The sequence below is a fragment of the Melospiza melodia genome, chromosome 6, assembly GCF_035770615.1.
Source record: "Melospiza melodia melodia isolate bMelMel2 chromosome 6, bMelMel2.pri, whole genome shotgun sequence".
NCBI lineage: Eukaryota > Metazoa > Chordata > Aves > Passeriformes > Passerellidae > Melospiza > Melospiza melodia.
In genome coordinates, this window is record NC_086199.1 from 47,252,574 (window position 1) to 47,271,765 (window position 19,192).

At 48.4% G+C, this 19,192-nt stretch overlaps 1 protein-coding gene across 3 annotated transcripts in view; it reads right to left on the reverse strand.

Moving 5' to 3' along the window:
* The window catches only part of BDNF (brain derived neurotrophic factor), a 41,088-nt gene extending 22,283 nt beyond the window's left edge, over positions 1-18,805 (reverse strand). Inside the window, exon 1 of one of the 3 annotated variants that reach the window (XM_063160536.1) lies at positions 18,133-18,805. In XM_063160536.1, coding sequence (XP_063016606.1) covers positions 18,133-18,135 — 3 coding nt within the window. In that variant the 5' untranslated portion in view covers positions 18,136-18,805. Of the gene's footprint in view, positions 1-31; positions 229-17,414; positions 17,622-18,132 lie in introns of those variants that run through there. The other 2 variants (XM_063160540.1, XM_063160539.1) reach the window with 2 other exon arrangements.
* Positions 18,806-19,192: the final 387 nt, after the last annotated feature.

Below are 19,192 nucleotides of genomic sequence, written 5' to 3' on the forward strand. Positions count from 1 at the left end.
CCCTTAAGTTTCCCGGCGGGGCGCCGCGTACCTTGTCGTCCACACAAAGCCTGTCCGGGTCCCCTCCGGGAAGTCACATCCTCTCCCGGGCGCCCAGTCCCACCGACCGCCTCCCGCCGCCTCGACAACACAGGCGGCGTCTCAAGTGTCTCATCAAAGCTTTATGAGGGGCGGGAGGGCAGCGCGGCCGGATCCCACACTCCCGCCGCTCCGCCGGAGCCTCCCGGCCCAGCCCCACCGCCTTCTCCTCGCCGAGCGGCTTCGCCCCCGGCCGGCGGCTGCGGCGGCCGTAGGCACCGCGCTGCCCCGCTCCGAGTCTCCGCACCGCCTCCCGGCCCCGCCACCGCCCCCGCCCCGCCCGCCCGGCCCCGCTCCGCTCCCCCGGCGCTTCCCGAGCGGGGAGCGGGGCGGGGGGGGCGCCGGTCCGCCCGCGGCGGGATATTGGTTTACTCCGCCGAGTATTAAGCAAGCCCAATCCATTTAAATATCGCTCCCGCGCTGACCTCTCCGTAGTCCGCCTATTAAGAATGCAATCAAGATAATAACAGGCATTGCTTATTAATGAGCGCCCCAGGTAACGTTACACCGATGACTTTCTGCAGGCGCCCAGCGAGAGCTCAGTCCCGGCCGTCCCGAGGCGGCTCTGCCCAGCCCGGCACCGGGATGGGACCGGCACCGACAGCGGGGCCGCCCGTCGCACCAGCGCCCGCCGGTGGAGCCGCGGCCGAGCGCGGAGCCCGGGGGTGCCGGGCGGAACGGGCAGCTCGGCTCTGCCCGGCTCCCCGCCCGCCCGCGGGGAGCGTCCTGTACCCCGACAAAAATCTGTTTGGCCATGTCCTCCTCCTCCTCCCGCGCGTGTAGCGAGCACAGTGAATTATTGATAGTGGAAATTGAATGGCGGAGGCAATAATGGTATCCCCTGATTGACCGGCTCCATTTGATCTCGGTAAAGACAGAGGGATGGCACACTCCGGGCTGGGCTGGGCTGGGCTGGCCGCGGCCAGCGGGAGCGCACGCGTGTGCCGCCGGCTGGAGCGAACCGAGAGGAGCCGGCTTCACCCCCTGCGTGGCATAGGCTCCGGCAGCCTCGCCTCTTCCCTTCCCTCTTCCCTCACAGGCAAAATTGGAAACAGCTGATTTTCAGGAGAAGTTAGCACAACTCTTTCGAAACAACGTATTTTTCCACGCCTCAAACTCTGACTGCCATCTAATTTGCAATTAATGCCAAGGGGCCATTCACTCCACGCACTTGTGAAAATTTATTTATCCTAGGAGAAATGTGTGCAACTCATTGCTGCCCTCAGACAGTCTGATTGCCTGTGTGCTTTTGCTATGAAACACCTGCATTTATCAGTAAAGTAAAGAAAATAACCCAGGTGTTTGAAATTTGAGTACACCTAAGGCCTTCCATATAAATCAGCTTTTAATATATATTAAAGGAAAGATTCCTGGTGGTTAATAACCTTTGCAGCTTTAAGAGCTTAAAAAAAATCATGCTTGACTACCACATCACCATCCTTCTTGCACTTGGGGGTTTGGTTTCGCGTGTTTGAACTAAAAATGTCAGCGAGCATGAAGACAGTTCTACCTCTTTTTGTCTCAATGTTTTCCAGTTCAAATCTATCCAATTTATGAGAAAGGAGGAATTTTCAAAGCCTTCACTAACAGCCTGGGCCTGAGGAATCACATCCAGCCCTTGCTGGCTGATGGGTAGTCACTAATCCAGGTAGCTCTTCAGGCCAAGTCCTGCTCTGCTATTTCTGTGTTATTCAAATTCTGCCACTGGGGATACATCAACCACTCCTTTCCCCAGTATAAGCTTACAACTCCCAGCAACAATGCAGGGTGGATCTTCCAGAGGCGTTTCAAACCCGTGGTTGTACCTGGAATCTGCAAAGTTAATGTGTGCATTTTATTTTTCTGTTTTAGCCTTTGCTCCGCAGCACCGTTTAACTTTGTGTTAGTGTGGGTACCTGATTTCACCAAGGCAGCCTGCTTTCAGCAGCCCTTTTGCGCAGCCACAGAACAGCACAATTCCAATATTCCGTGTTTATGAGGTGGTGAGTGCAAGTATTTGGATGATCAAGCGGACAAGTTAAACAGCAGCAGGAGAGGCTACTTTAATCAGCTGTAATGTAATACATTGCCCACTTGTTATTCCTGGAGGAAAGGCTCTTCTGCTAGGACACCAGGCATGCAGATGAGCAGCAGCAAATATCATGCTTTAGAAACACTGCTGGCTTTTTCTCAGGTGTGAAGGAGAAGGGATATATTCTGAAAAAAATCTGCTTGCAATCAGATTTATTTTTTTTTCAATTTTGGAAAGGAAGCATGTTACAGACAGCCTGACAAGTGCTCACTCTGTGGGAAGCGCCTTCAGCTCAGCTCTGCTGAGAACATGAGGACCAGTAATTCCATGCAACCATGAAATTCCCACTTTTCTCTGCTACAAACGTGTTGCCTTTTGCATCAGTGTAGAGATTTTCCCAGGGAAGAGGTGTGGTCAGAGGAGCTGCTGTTTCTTGCTGGTGTAATCAGCCCTTGGAGCATTATTACCAGCCAGTGCTTGATTACTCACAAAATGAAAAATAGCGTAAATAATGACTTGTTTGGATTTTTACTGCACATGTAAGCTGGCTTCCATATTGTTAAATCAGACCCTGACTTCCAAGAGAATTTTTATGAATGAACCCCCAAAAATTGTATCTTCAAGGTATCAGTTTGTGAAGCAACTGATAGTCCTGGGGACATGGACACTGCTCTGGTTGGAGCTCCACTCCTTAGTCCATAAAATGCACTATAAATTTGGAGGTTACATGAACCATCCCCTTTGGGATTTGTGGGATACATAGGATGCAAAGGTCAGGCATCCTGATGTTTTCTGGGTAGACCCAAAAGGAGTTCTCTCTTGTTGTTTCTCCTATTTGGATTGTACAGATGTCACATGTAAGAGGCTCTTGGAAAGAAAGTCACACCACAATTGCATGGGGATGAAAAGGGCAGGCAGATCCTATTCTGGTGGTTTCAGATAATTCAGTGTATCAAGTCTCTTAGTATGCCCACTTTAAGCATTCACCTTGGAACCAAGTGTTTTTTCTATTCATGACTAATTAAAATAATTTTTTGCATACACAAATCCTACTTCGCCATTTTCCAAAGAGCAGCAGGAAAAGAGTATGAGTTGTCAATCAATAAAATGTTGATTTATCCCTGCAATGTTGATATTGCTTGCAGGAGAGTAAGACCATTGCTTTTTGCTGAATTCAATTTAAACTGTAGCATGGGCACTAATGATGCTGTAGATACTATAAAGAAGGAAGCAGAAGCACGCACACCTGGTTTCTGTCTCAGCGGAGGTTTATGCATTATAGTGATTGATGTATGAGGTCCAAATTTACTGATAAACTAATTATATGATAAAGTAGTTTGTGGGGCTCTTAAATTCCCCCATTGCAATTGTAGGAGAAGCAATAAAAAAGTCAATATTTGAAAAGAGTAACATTCATAAAAGATACATAATTAGACAAAAGGCAATGGGTGATTGAGTCTCCCCTCCCCCAGACTGTCTTTACACTCCCCATTTTATTCACGTAGGATCTTGGCCTGTTTTTGAATGAGAAAAAGGTCAAGAAGCTGTAATTTGGAATTCTTCTCACTTGGCTGTCAGGAAATATAAACTAATCCTGATTACAAAAAGGACAATGCTATTGATGTACTCGGGTTTTGATGCTACAGGGGTTTTTTTCTGTTTAAAATTTTAATTGGCTGAAGTAATTCCTTCTATCATTACAAGCATTTTATATTTGATTATGTTTATTCATGTTTCCTAGTTACCTTTATTTGCTATTTTTTTCACATTAAAGAGATGGAAAATTCATGGAAATAAACTTTTCCCACTCCAGCAATGCTAAGAATTGCAGCGGATTATATACACAAGTTATATACACAGCCAGGGTTGCAGACATGGTGCATTTGTAGGATGACAGGGCTGTGATGCTGCTCTGCAATGATTCAGTGGCTGCAGCACACACAAGAGAGCCCCTAGTGCCCCACACCAATGTCAGTGCCCTGGAAAAACTTCAGCATCTTTGAGGACCAAAGCCAAATTCTGTGAAACTTTGTAAAATCTTTGTATTTTAGAGGCTTTGACTGAGATGAAGAGACAAAGATGGTGGGGGTGACTTCCCCTTGCATTCAGGGATTGGCCAAGCTGTGGGCACAGCCCCTGCCAGCCCTCAGTGTTGTGTCAATGCCCTGGAGCTGCTGGCTCTTGGGTCTCGCCAGCCCAAGGTTTACATTGGTTCAGCCCACAGAGCTGCTGCTGTTCTGCTCTGCAAGCAGCTTGCTGGCTGACCAGAACAGACCCTTACAGTGCCTTAAGTAGTGCAGGGTAGCTGCTCTTAATTTCAAGCATAATTTCACCTTCAGTGAACAGCAGTTCTTGAAAGGCCTCATTTTAGCAGGGAAAGTATTAGGTGAAACAGCAAGGATGGGAATACAAACCCAAAGATCTTAGACTTGGTTTGGTGGCTGCATGTACACACGATAAAGCAGGAAAAGCTACTCTTTGAATGGCAGGCACCAAAACCACAACATTTTTCCTGGAGAAAATACCACTTAATAGCTCAGAATTGTCACCCTGCAGCTACAGCAAAAGTGATTTTAAAACTCTAACCAACAATTAAAATAATTGTTTTCTTCTCATGTCTGCTAAAGGTATGCCAGCTTTCCATCCCATGGCAGGATCTGTACCCTAAATCTTGTCCCATGCCTTCTAATCAGGGATTTCAGCACAATTTATGTGCATGAAACCATTTCTCTGACAGAGTTCTGTGGTAGGTGCAGATTAGCCTTTTGCAAACAAGGAAATGCATGTGTCTATCACACATCCATCTATTAAGCTGCTCATGAACATACTTGTTTGGTGAGCACGCCAGCTCCGGGTTTGTTCCTCGCCACTGCTCATGTAGCTGTCTCTGCTCTGGCATGAAGTGTTGTGGAAATAGAACGTGTGATATGTGGCAATACCACCTGCAGTGACGTGCACACACACCCCAAACCCTCCCCATCCGAACCTCTGGGCTTTTCTTTTGGGGTTTTGCATGATCTCCATGCTCTGCTGGGACAGAGGGACCCCTAAAGCCCACGTGAAGGGCTGAGGGAAGCCAGGAGGATAACTCACCCTTCCTTCTGACACCTCTCCCATGGCCAGGCTTGCCCTACACTCTGGAGTGCAGGGCAGCTGTTGAGGATGATGGCACAGAAAAAAAGTGAGAACAAGAAAAAAAAAAAAGTAAGGAGAGAATGAATCCAACCCCGCAGAAACATTAAAAGTTTGGTTTGTCATTTCCTGATGCTCTGACATTCACTAAAGCTGGCAATTCATCTCCTGAGTGTCTCTGCCTTACTGCTGTTGTTTTGGAGGCATTAAACACCCACTACCTGAGCAAAGAGGAAAGTGTCTGGGCTGTGCCCAGGAGTATCAGTGTACCAGGTGTCTGGCGTGCAGTGCCTGAGCTTCCTGCCAACAGCCCAGCCACCAGCAGACAGAAAAGAGGGCATGGGACAAGAACAACAAAAATGCACACTCTGAGGGAGCAGCAGACATGGGAAGGGAGAAGAAAATCCCCTCTTCCCCAAAGAGGTTGTGTGTGATTCTTTGGGATGGTGGAAACCTGAGCCAGGTGTGGAAAGGTTAGATGGCTAGAGATGCACTCCTGTGACGAATCAGGCCATTGGAGCTCTAGGATTAAAGGAGATCAGAAAACTGGTGCTGCACTTGTGGGTGAAAGGTGTTGGGATTGACTCTTCTCTCCTTTCCCCTAAGTATTCAGTGGGTTTCAGTTAGATGCAATATGGTAGATTATTTTTAATATTTAAAGGGATCAGATTCCAAGGGCTTTATAAACTTAGCCAGGCATCTTATCAGAGCAGGTTTATGCCTTAGCAAACCCTGCTCAGTGCATAACTTTGGAGAGCTTATTTTGACTGTGTGCTTAAAATAAGCAGGCCCCAAAATCCCAGGTCCACAGCCCTACGAATGCCCTTTTGCAGCTTATTCCTGTTGAAGCCACAAAGATCTCCTCTGGCATCAAGCTCTGCCTTGGCCAGGTGCAGCAGCTCAGCGATACTGCCGGAGGGTGATGGGCGATAAGGGATCTGCAAGCAGCTGGGGAGGGGAGGGAAGGTGCAGGTGGAGCTTGGCACCAGGGCCAGGGGGCTGTCCCAGGGTGCCCACCACCCACGGGGTCCCACTCTGCCAGGGGCTGGCAGGAGGGATCCTCCTTGGGTACACAGAAATCCTTGGGAATGCAAAGCATGTGTAAACATTAAATAGTTCTGCTGGCTCTCCTGCCCTTCAGGACTTTCAGATTAACATATTTTATGCTGCACTTAGATCGTTGTCTTCCTCTTTCCGAAGGGGTTAAGGTACTTTGGCTCCGTCCTTTTTCAAAGCAGAGCCACACCAATGCTTTAATCAAGCTGATGTGTTTAAAGATAAATTCAGGATATTTTTTCTTTAAATAGCTTATTGAGCTATTTCACCTAAGAAACAAAACATAAGAGTTCAAAACATTTTCCATGTTACATTTTCTATGTTAACCACCTAAAGCATTAAAGAGAGAAGTGTCTCCAAAACAGTAGATATTTTTGTTAATTGCAAACTAAAATTATCAATGCAGCAACAGGCATTAAAGAGAGTCCTCAAAATGAAGCTCAGACCCCATTAGGTTCTCCTCCTCCAGTCACTGTGACTTGTGGCTCAAGAAACAAGTGCTGGATTAGTCACATCAAAGTAAAAGTTTCCCTTGACTGAAACATTTCATTTGTGTGGTGTAATTTCTGCATGTTGAATATTTGGGATTGTTAATCCTTGGGTAATTTAATGACTGGGAGCACACTGTGTGTTACATTCCCCTCTGGAGGTCAATGTGTCTGCCCAGGAGTTCTCATTTGTCTAAGTGAAAGGAATGGTCTGCTCATCCATGGCAGAGGGGTGCTGCTCACCCACTCTTCAGGGCGTGCTAATACACAAAAAAGGCAACAAAGAAGGTGCAGTCGTCACTTCCTCTGTCCTCCCGCTGCAGCACCCAGCTCCAAGGAGCAGGAATTGCACAGGGGCTCTTATTAACTCTGTACCGGCCAGGTGAAATTGTTTCACTGACTTGCATGGCAGAATTGCTTTAAATAGTGCCAGTGCAGCTGGGGTTTTGGTACTACTATTAAAACACAATTTTCCTGCTCACTGGCACAGCATGGGAGTAGTTGGATGCATGGCTGGTTCTCTCTCTGCAGCATGTGATGTGCTCAGACCATCATTTCCAGATGCAAAGAGAGGGAAACAAAGCCCAGGTGGATGTATGGCTACTTGGGAATTCAGAAATCCTGAAATATCGACCCACAAAATCAATACAAATTTTAAGCTATTTTAAAATAACTTTCCTCACATTCCACACCATTTCTCAAATGGGGAAACACATTGATTTCTCTGCCCAGCCTGCTCAAGGTCAGGATGGCTTTTGAGGGGTGGGCACACCCAGCAGTGGAGACAGGGCCACCACCACAAACCTCATTTGAATATAATCTGAAGCAATCCTGCATTCTGATGCTCAAAGGCCCTGTATTTTTAGTATTTTAGGCCCTGTTGGATATCAAAGACTCAAAGAATACCCAAGTAAAATTTACCCCTGGCTTTGGCGAGACATTTAGTGGGGCCTTGGTGGTTCAGGACTTGTGCCATTAGAGTATAAACTCATAAACAACATAATATACATTTATTTTCTGGACAATGTTTCCTTTTCACATAGTTTATACATCTGGAAGGTAAATGCTTACAAGGGAGTGTTTTAAACACCTCTTTGTATTTCATTAGCTGGCTGTTTAATCTGCTATAATTTATTGCAAATTGCAGTTGTACTATATGGCCTCATGGTGCCTTTACTTATTTGAACATAAACGCCACTGAAGTCAGCAGGAATGCAAAGTTTTTAAATCAGAAGGGAGCCAAATGCTAGGTTTTCAGCAAGGACTTTGCACCAAGGCATTAAACCCCTTATTTTAGACTTTTGTTATGTTTCAGTTTGATGCTTTCCCCTGCTATGTGCTCCAAGCAGAATCATTTTCCCTTCCAGGCATGTATAGCTCCTTCCCCTTTGGTTTCTTAATTTGGGTTAGATCCCGTAATATGAAAAATATACTCAGATATTGCACCTAGAGCACATTGATGAGACCTAAAGAGCTCTTCTGTGAAGGGAATTAAGATCAAAAAGACTGTGGAATTTAAATATTCAACATTTCTTCTTGGATATGAAACAGAAAAATTGTTTTGATGCAAAAGTTCTTGTGACAGAATACGTTACTTAGACTCTGAGACCATATTAGGATAAAATGCCTTTTTTATATAGGAATTGCACTCCTTCATATGGAAATTATGACATTTTGTCTATTGCCTCTTACTACAAATGTTTAAAGGATCTGTTAAAAATATTCTTTTAAGAAGTTGTATCAAGATAAAAGAAAGTAAATAAGAGCCAGTACAATTTTCAGGCTTATTTCTGATCAGTTTCTTGATTTAGACCCCATTTGCTGCCAGAAAATTGCACCAGCTACCAGAGCTGGGGAAGCATGTAGCTGACACCACAGTTCACTTTGCAGTTGGGGTTTGCTGTGCTGTTGCCAGACCCTCGCCCTGGCAGAAAAGGAACATTAATTACATAAATTAATGTTAATTCCATGATCTGATGGGCTTACAGAGACCCAGGAAAAAGGGCTCAGCCTGAGTGCTGATACAAATGAAAGACAAGCAGATGAAATACCCATTCTCATGGTCTGACTAACTGCTGCTGGACCTTCATCTACATTTAGCTGATGGATTTTTAACTGACCACTCATCTTTCCTAACACCCCATGAAAAGCATGGACTGGGAGGGTGGTGGGCACCTTCCCCCAGCAAGGCTTCAAGTAAAGGGGGCAGGACACTTGCAGATGGCTGAGGGATTGCCAGATTGCCTGTTGGGAAGGCAAAGGAAAGGGAAGAGCCTTCACCCTGTGCTCTTCCACACCAGGCAAGACTCAGTGCTATTCCTTTTCCATCCAAGCACTGCTCTCCCAGTGTGGGAGGGCTCCAGCCAGGACTCCAGCACTTTCCACCACTTCTGCTTGCCCTTCCCACACCTCCTTGCTGGCAGAGCCCCATGGGGGTGCCAGGAGCCCTGCAGGAAGGATCTGAGGCCAGTGAGAGCCCCAGGCAGCTGCCAGGGTCTCTGGAGACTCAGGAGCTGAGCAGGAACAAAGCTTTGGTCCTGCCCTGCTGCTCTTGGACAGGCTGATGCATCCAAAGAAAATAATTTGGAAAGGTCCATCATGGGATGCATCACACCCATCAGCCATTTCAGAGACTTTCTCCATCAGGAGACTCTGAATTTGCACTCTGCATCCTTTCTCCTGGCCTGAAGGCCTCACATCAGTCTGAATTTCTTCCCTCTTTGTCCCTACAGAAAATTAATAGGAAATTCTGGCCACTCCAAATGAACTTCCTAGGTTCCTAAGTCTTTTTTTAAGGACTTAGCCTTCTTGTCAGATGTTTTGGCTTCCTTAAAATTTGGGAGCCAGCAGAATTTTCTTAAGGGACTGCTGCAGAAATACTTTGATGGGAAAGTAGATGATAAAAATAACCATTAGGTGCCAAAGGCAGTGGACTGGGAATTAAAAGCTCTTCTGAAGTCAGAGACATTTGTGTCTTTAAAAGAGCTCAGAAAAAGAGGTGAGAAAAGCTATGAGTGTGGCTGGACAGCTGACTGAGTCCAGGTGAAGGATTTGGGAGAGGAAAACAACAGGTGGTGGGCAGGAAGGGCCAGAGAATCAGATCTGCCTGGGGAATAGCCTGTGGATAGAGTGACTGGTGCAGGAGCAAACACAGAAAGAAAAGAGGTGAAACTAGGATTAAACTTTACCTCCTGCTACAACAAAGATCTTTGTGAAAGACTTATGCACAGCAACTAAACCCGTCAAAAACTAAAACTAGGGAAAAATCCTAGAATGAAGTACTTGTTCCCTCAGAAGAGGATGAGAACAAAACCTGTGACAGAGGTTATTCATGTCATTTTTAAAAAGTGTTCAAAAACAGTGATCAATGATGAGTGTGCTGCAAGCACTTAAAATATCTCAGTAAACAAACCAAATTTGGGGCACAAAAAGGCATTAATATGGAAAATACTGTAAAATTCATTCTCTGTGGATGACCAATAGACACAGTAGGTTTTTTTCCCTCTTTGATGCAATAAGTTTTCAGCAATATAGTAAAGGCTATCACACTTCAGGCTACAGCAAAGGATTGGTACAATAGCAAAAGACATTTGAGATGTATCAGCATCCACTGGAAAATTTCAAACCTAGAATTTAGCCTCATTTAAAAACTGCTAAATCTTTCTGTTTTCTTGGTCAATACTATATTATCAACTATCTGTTCACAAAATTCAGCCAAATACTCTCTCAGATGGTTTTACAGACTTTTGGCAGCCGTAGGTGAACATGTATTTTACAGAGCAAACCAACACATGAGCAGCTCCAGCCTCTTGACCTCTGCTCATGTCTCTTGCTTCATCTCATTCTCAGTAGAGTTGGTTGGGTTTCAAAAGGTATTTGCTATCAGAAAACAGCTGCCTTTTTTTTTTTTTCCTTTCCTTTGGTAGCCACCTGTTTACCTGAAATCCATTAAATCCATTGTCTTTTCATGATATTGTTTGGGTTTGAATCTGAATATTTTATCAAATGTCATTGTCAGAGTATTGAGGATAGCTTTAGACAGAAGTACTGAAAGCCTCTTTGAATACTCTGTTGAACAATAGAACTCAGTTTGTGCTGAAAAAATACTGGAAAAAAAAATTAATTTTGAAATGTCAAATATTTTCCCATCTCTGTCTGCCTTGACAATGTATGGCCTTTTCTGATTCCTGAGAGGAAATCTGAATGGGAGCTAAGTGACAGATGCAGAACTGCTTGTGGGCCACCATACAACCTCCTCCTCCTGCTGCTGTTTCAAGGGGTGAAACACGTAAAAGGATAAAGAAACCTGAATGCAGGATCAGGGCTGACGTCAATATTTTGACATTTCCATGGCTGTACAGGTTTAGTGGCTCTAATATTAGAATAATGCACTGCAAGAGGTAGCATGTGAAGCTGTACTGCTATGCCTTGTCTTAATATGAGCAGTAAGCATCTAAACAGCCCCCATTGTTCTCTTCCCATTCTCAAATGTTTTTTTAAAACATATCCTTCAGATAAAAGGTTGTGAGCTTTGTGGTTGGGTTTTGCTCTGGTTTAAATTGGTGGCATGTTTCCCCTCACTCAGTGCTCAGGGGGGAGCTTGGTCCCACCTCTGCACGGCTGCCGGACAAATGGAGGTGGAGGGGCTGGGAGGATCTGCCACGCAGCACACGAGCTGCACAGGAGCTTGGCTTTGCTGTGGCTCATCCAAGGAACCAACCTGGCTGCTCCTCCCTGCTGTGTGCCTCTGGGGAGCACAAACACACACAGAGAAAGGCAGCCCCCTTTCACAGACACTGCCTATGTGCCACTTCTTCTCTTGCCAAACAGATGAGAGAAAAGTTTATCCCAAAGCCTTCCCACTGCCAGGGTCCCTTCCACCTCAGCATGCCTCACCCAATTTTTTTTAACTGCTTCAATTTGCAGCTTACCATTTGTTATAATAATGGAGTCTAGTGAGAAGCTTTTGGCCCCATAAACTTTGGACATAATTTTAACTGTGTCAGCTTTAAAAAGTCAGTATCTGCCTCATCAAAGGGCAATCATGTCCAATGTGGGTGTCTCTGTCAATTGTGTTCTGAACTGCAGCAATAATCCAACCAAACCGTGCAAAGATCTTTTCTACACCCACATTTCTTAATTATCATCATGAGACTGAGGTAGCTGAGACCAGATCTATAATGTTTTCTGGATGTCAAAATGCCCACACACCTTCTGTAATCCTTGTGCTACCAGCCCCCTTTCATGTTGCTTTTAGCTGGTCCATCTAATTATCTACTACCAAAACTTTTTACTGCATTATTCCCAAATCCCACAAAGGCTCTGTTTAACAAAGAAGAAACAACTGGTCTGATGAGACCTCCTTAACTGAACAATCCTTTTAACATTTTAGTGGATGATAAACCCCTCTTCACCCCTTTCAGAAATGAACCATTTTTCTTACAGTCAGGGAAGACCCAGGCCCTTAAAAGTCTCTGCATACATTGCATCCATGAACAATGCAATTTCTTGGGAGTTTTGGGGTCTACTGTCCATTTGGAGAATAAATAACTTCGTTATTTTCACATGTGCTACAGTCAATAAGGAGCTGGAATGGGAAAGTAGCAAAAATTTTATGACTTAATGAACACGTTGCAAAATCATTCTTGCCAAATGTCAAAATAAATTGGAGGCCAGAGTGCATGGTTTATGCTTGTTAAATTGGGGGTTTGTGTGCTATTTTGGGAAGGAAAAAAAAACCAAAAACAAGACAGGCTGCACTATGCAAAAGCAGGGGGAACAGAAAGTGTACACTTGGCCACTCATGGCAAGAGCTTGGCCCACTGCAGTCCCTGCGCCAGTGCTCCCCACAGGAGCCAACACAGCAGTCTGTGGCTGTGGGGAACCCCTCCCTGACAGCACAGCTGGCTCTGGGGCACTGCCCTGGCCCCCAGGCTCTGCCCCAGGCCCCACAGCCCAGCTGGGAGCACATCCCTTCCCTCTGGAAGCACCAGTGCCAGCGTGAAGATGCCTCACACCCACCAGCCACTTCAGAGACTTCTTCCATCAGGGGACTGTAAATTTGCACTCTGCATGAGAACCATGAAGCTCAAATGCCAGCAGGGATAATGTGGTTGGAAGCAGATGTGCTTCTGCTGGAGACTCCTGTGCCATGCCTGGTCATTGCCACCGATGCCACTCCTGGCACAGACATGCTGAGAAGAGCAGGTTGTGCCTACATTGCAGAGAGTTTTCTGTTTGTCCAAGCAATGAGCAGCTTCAAAGGTCTAAGTTTAGAAATACCTACACAGCTGAGGACCTGATCCTTTCAACACCAAAGCATGTCACAGCTATTTTCCCTTTAAGATTGCCTCAGGAAAAGACCAATTAGGATTACATGATAAGTAAAATTATTCCCATACTTACATGGCTGGGAAAATAGGTCTCTCCAACTGCATATTCAAAAGGAGATCAAAGCAACATTGTTCTTTTGCAGCTAGATTTTGACTTATTTATGTTTTTCCCCATTATGGTGCCTGTTCCAGCAGCACCAAGAGGCCACAGACATGTGCTTCTTACTTCCCCTCTACATCTAGTAATGGGAGTGCCATGAAAGTGCCTCTATTTCTGGCTGCCTGCATGAAAATGTGTGGATACATATATGTGGCTTTCACTTATTTTACTTCACGACACAAGGAGGGAGGGAAAATCTTTTTCATACACCTACATCTATCACAAAGCAACTAAGAATAGAAGCAATATTGAGACAGATGGAAATGTTAATGGTGACAGCTCACAAGCAAGAATCACACATTTGTGAAATAATGAAATGGGTGGGCAGTTGTTATATGAACTCCATGTCAGTCGGTATGTTTTCCTGGCTATCATTTTGCAGAAGTATGTCTCAGAGATATTTTCAGTTCATGGGAGAAGCCTGTGCCCTACCCTACACCTTGCTGCTGGCACGTGGGTGTAGGAATTCACCAAAGGTGGCGAGCAGCTTGCCAGTGACCCTGTCCATCATGTGCCCTGGGGGCTGCAGGATGCTCCCTGACATCCCCCTGCCAGGGCACTTCACTACTCCCAGCAATGTGGTGGGAGAGATGCAGAAAGGAAGGGTAAAAATATTTGGAAAACCAAACATGAGAGAAACATGGGATACCCACACTTGTTCCAAAATCTTATTTCCAGGCTTACAATTATTACTTTTCATTGACATTTCATCTTCTGCATTCCTTATTGTGAGCTGGACTTGCTGACCACAAACGAAAACGGGCATTACAAAACCAGCCCTGCATTTCTCCACTCTTCCTTTCTAGCTCTCCATGCCCCAAAAGCCATCAAATCCATTTTAAGGACCACTTTGACAAGCCTGCTTTTGCCAGCCCCAGTTTCTTAGCCCCAGTCTAATGTTAGCTCAAAGGGGAGGGAGCCGTGAAAGTGTCTTTTCAGACATCTTTTACCTTGCATTACCTGTCTCATTCCCGAGGTCTGGGGAATCTACTGATTTTCAACAACTTTGATAGGTACTGTTTCTTGCAGATGCTGTTTACTGCACTTGACGTTACTATTTTTTGCCAGAGGAATGAACTAGTTCTCCTGAAATCTTAGGGATGCTCTCTTTGTTTGCGTAGCTGATTAAAAAAAATAAAAATTCTAGCAGCTACATCTTCAAGTGCTTAGTGGTGATTTACTACAATGATTCATGGTAAGACTTACAGCTCTGAGGAAAATCTGTCCCTCGGGATTTATCCACCTTTCCAGAATTTCTCATGGCAGGGCAACCATATGCCACTGTATTTAGGAAGCAACTTATGGTTACTGATTGGCAGCCAGTCTGCATTTTCTTAGTGCATTTCTAAGAGCTCAACAGCATTAATGTGATAAAGAAAGGAGAAAAAAAAAAAAAAAAGGACTCTCTGTACAAAGCCAAATGTATGCACCCAGCCACCTCAGATTAATGAAATGCTAGACATTAATCCACTGGCATACATGCCTGTGAATGCTGGCCACTAAAAATAAATAGTGAGAAATATCAGACTGTTTGAAACAGGAAATTGTTGAGCAATCCTAAAAATCAAAAGGTTATCCAAATGGTGAGCTGCTGAGAATGACAAACTTGCATAGAGACAAGGCCTGTGTCAAACACCATATATTATAAAAACCATCTTGTGCTGAGCACAGACACCTGACAGACACCAAACCACTGAAGCCAACACTTGTGGTACCAGGTAAAAAAAAAACCTCAAAAAAAGGCAAAAAAAGACTGCCACACCAAAACTTTGGAGGATGAAGACATAGTCCAAGGACATTGGCCATTTTACAGTACTGTAACTGTAAGAGATGAAAGGTGGTGATGAACCACCACCAAAGCAGTGACAGCTCCTGGAGAAACAGGAGATACTAAAATCAATGAAGCTACTTGCAGATGAAGGTATGAGTCACCAGGATGGGACCAAAACCGGCCCGTGTCATTTGTTAGCAGCCATCCATCCCAGGCCTCTCTGCAGAGAATGATTAGAATTCCAGAGAAACGTGGCAACAGAGGCAGAAAGGAAAATGCTGGAGTTTTTTAAGAGCTGGCAAGAAAGTAATGGATGCAAACTTAAAATACAGGAAGATACACAAAATTATGCATGGAGTGGAAAATTCATATAACTAGAAGCTCCTTGACAACCTCCTAGATAACAGAAAAAAAATTATTTTGGGAAGTGGGTAGATTTTTAGTAGGGCTCATCAACCTCTAGTTCAGAGTGGATGTGTTGAAATATTGGCTCTACCACATTACTTTTCCCTAAGTGAAAAAAGGTCAGAGGACGTTTCATTATGAGTTTAATGAGACCAATACTGCAAATCATGAGTTCTTGAGTGTCACCCAGCCTCCTGCCGAAGGATGCTGCCGAGACCCGGCTCCTCTCTCCTCGCCTTTAGAGCTGCCTCCTACGGCACCCTGACAGGTATCCCCAGCAAACGCGAGTTCTCCAGGTGGAAATGGAAAAATCCACGGAGGGATGCTGCCGCTCCCTCCTCCGGCCGGCCCGGCGGGTGTAAAGGGGGACGGCGCTAAGCCAAGGCCGCCGGTAGCGCATCTCCCGGGCAGGCGAGCGGCTGCTCCCGTTACCGGCCAGCGCCCAGGGCAGACACGGCCGCAGCTCAGGCGGCAGATGCCCGACTTTATCCGGAGCGAGCCCCGTCCTGCGCCACCTCCATTTTAGCATTTTGGCTGCGCCGTGCCCGATGCGGCTCCGGTGCCGCCGTCCAGGGGCCGGGGCCGCGGGGCGGAGGGGGCGGCGGAGGGGCGGCATCCCCGGCGCCCCCGTCCCATCCCATCCCATCCCATCCCATCCCATCCCATCCCATCCCAGGGCACCGCGCCCCGCTTCCGCAGCACGGAGCTCCCGGGGGGAGGCGGTCGCTGTGGCAACCGCGCTGGGGAGGGCGGGGGGACCCGGGGGACGCCGGCGGGGGCGGCCCGGCCCGGCCCGGCGGGCGCGGTGCCTGCGCGGCGTCTCCGCCCTGCTGCGCGCCGGGGACGCCGCCCCCTCCCCGCGGCGGGCCGGCCTCCATCCATCCATCCCTCCATCCATCCATCCATCCTTCCCTCCCGCCTGCCGGGGGCTTCCCTGCCCTGCGGCGCTACGTGCGAGCCGAGCGGGAGGGAGCCCGGCGGGAGGCGGGGGCGGCGGGGCCGGGATCCGCCCTCGCTCCGCAGCGGGGCCGGCGCGGGGCGCTGCCGCAGGGAGGGCGCGGGGGGCTCGCCGGGAGGGGGCTCCCCGCGGCCGGGATTCCCCGGGCGGTGTGCGCCGAGCGGGCACGGCGGGGCTCCGGGCGGGCTCTGCTCCCCCGGCGGAGCGGGGATGGGGGCGATGCTCAGGCTCCGTGCGGAGCCCGAGACCCCTTGAGCCTGTCTACCTGCGAGCGCTGCTGCCGCCGCCGCGGCTCCGCCAAACTGCTGACTTTCCAGAGCTTATTTTTAGCCCGGAGACTAAATATTATTAGCTACATTTCTACGTAGGAAGAATCGGAAGCGCGGGGAGGGGTGGGGGGAGGCACTAGAGATAGGGAGGGAGATGAGCAGAAAGCTTATCCGAATGATCTCCAGTTGGGGGGGCTGCGTTTGGGTTTCAGCCTTGCCAAACGCGCGCACACACACACACGCACACACACCATTAATTATAGCAAAGTAGATGCGGATATTGGATCATCAGCAATACATGCACGGCTCTCCCTTCGAGCCGTAGGTTGCGTACACGGAGGGGTCAGCTAATCTCCGTGTAGGTAAAGATCAGCTGCGTCCCTTTATCTGTGAAAGATCAGTCCTGCACAGTGCCAGCTTGAGCTCAGCTGCATCTCTTTAGCTATGCAAAATCAACTTGCATCCTTAGCCAGGGAATAAAAAAAAATCCGTCGCATCTGCTTCTTTTGGTTGCATCTCTGCCCAAAGCATGCACACACACACAGACGAGATTCCCAGGTTAAATCAGGCGCAACTTAAGTTAACTCGTAGTTAAATCTCATCCAGCTTTTCCTTCCTTCCTCCTCTAGCCCTCACACACCAAGCAGCCAGCAAGGTAACAAAACTAGGCGAAGAGCAGGCACCCATCCCCGCACCACAGAGAGGGAGAGGCAGGAGCCAGAGGGGCCGCCGGGGGTATCCCCCCTGTGCTTACCTTGGTTACAGCTAACACCACGAGCAGTGGCTAGATCGCGGAGATAAATACTGGCATTTCCCAAAGTTGACACCGTCAAACCAACCCCCGGAGCTTGCAAGACTCTTTTTTTTTTTTTTTATATCCCTCCTCTCTTGTTCCTATTCCAGTCCGCACCGCTAGGAATTCAACTTCGCCCAGCTCCAGCTGGGGCGAGAGGGCGGCGGGCGGGGAGGGAGGGGAGGAGAGGGGAGTGGAAGCAGCACCGGGGCTCGGCGGGGGAGGGCAGCCGGCACCCGGCGCCCGCCGGGTCGCGGAGCACTGCGGAGCCGGCCCCGCCGCCGCTGTCCAGGGTGCTGCCGGTGCCGCCGCCGGTGCCGCCGCCTCCCCGCGCCGCTCCCCGCCCCCTCCGGGGCAGCCCCGAGCCCCCGGCCCCCCCGGTGCCCGCCGAGGGACGGGCGGCAGAGCGCCCGGCCGCCGCAAGCTGCAAGTTTGTGGCTCAGACGCGCCGTTTGCATCGCAGCCCTAAATCAAAGAGCGCCGCAATTAAAGTTACACCGTCTAAAGCACAATTCTGCCGGCCTCCGCGGGTTACGCTCTTTGGCGTATTAAGTACTAGAAAGCCGAGCCCGTGATACCAGATCCTGTCGTTAAGCAGCATCTCGAGCTCTTTTGGTGTAGTTGTTTTGTTCCTCTCTCTCCGGGTATTAAAAATAAGCTTTTTTTTGTAGGTACTCACCATTGTTTCTTTGCTGTCCTGGAGACAGAAGTGGTTTAAAATCCAGTCTCTCCAACAGATGCTGGAAGGTAATGTGTCTTGTTTGAAGTCATCATGTGAGAACTTCTGCTTTGCTCAGTGGATCGCCCACCACTTGGTGTGACTTATGAATCTAATAACCCTTTGCAATATCCGCAAGCTTAAACTCTCCACCACCTTAGTGCCTACAGAAGACAGAAAGCAACTGGCAGGGAGTTTTAAAAACCTATAGATTTACGCAAACGCCTTAGCTCAGAGTCACGTTTCCCTCCGAGTTCTTACGTGATCTTAATGAATGAGAGGGGTTACCAACCAATACAGTATAAAACGTGATCGCAGCCGCCTCCCAGGAAACCGGAGCGGGACACCAAGTTCCCGAGCGCAGTCCTGGCCGGCCGGGCGCGCTGCGCTGCGAGCCGAGTCCCACCGCCCTCCTTCCACCTCCCGGGGCCGCGCACGGCCAGCCGGCTCTGCGGATTTACGCTCGGGACAGGTAAGTCAGCGTTTGGGGGGCTGCTTGCTCGTTTGTTCGTTTGAGTGGCACGTTCACCGCGCTCTCACGGGAAGTGCTCCGGGGACTTGTTGCATACTAGGTCCTGCCACAAGAGGAGCGTGGCACAGTTGCCAAGACGAGTTCCTTTCCGAAACCCCTGCCTTTCCCGAGCTGCAACTTCCCGCACGCCTCTCCTCCCCCTCCTCCCTCCGCCCTCACCGGGAGGCGCATCCCGGGGGCGGGATGCTCGGCCGGCCGGCTCCGAGCCCCTGCCGCCGCCGAGGCACAGCTCGGGAGGGGAGGGCAGCGCATCATCCCCGGCTCCTGCCTTTGCTCTCCCCCCTTCCCCCCCAGCAGCGCCCCGGCTCCGCCCGTGATTTCTCTGGCCAAGCCAATTCCGCTCTGCTTGCGCTGCGAGAACGCCCGCACACCTGGGCGCCCCTGCAGCCCCTTTCCCCGAGAGGCGGCCGAGCCCCAGGGTCACTCCTGCCCAGGCTCACGAGTCCCCATCCCCATCTTGTCTTGGCATCTGGGGTTTATTCCCCGCGG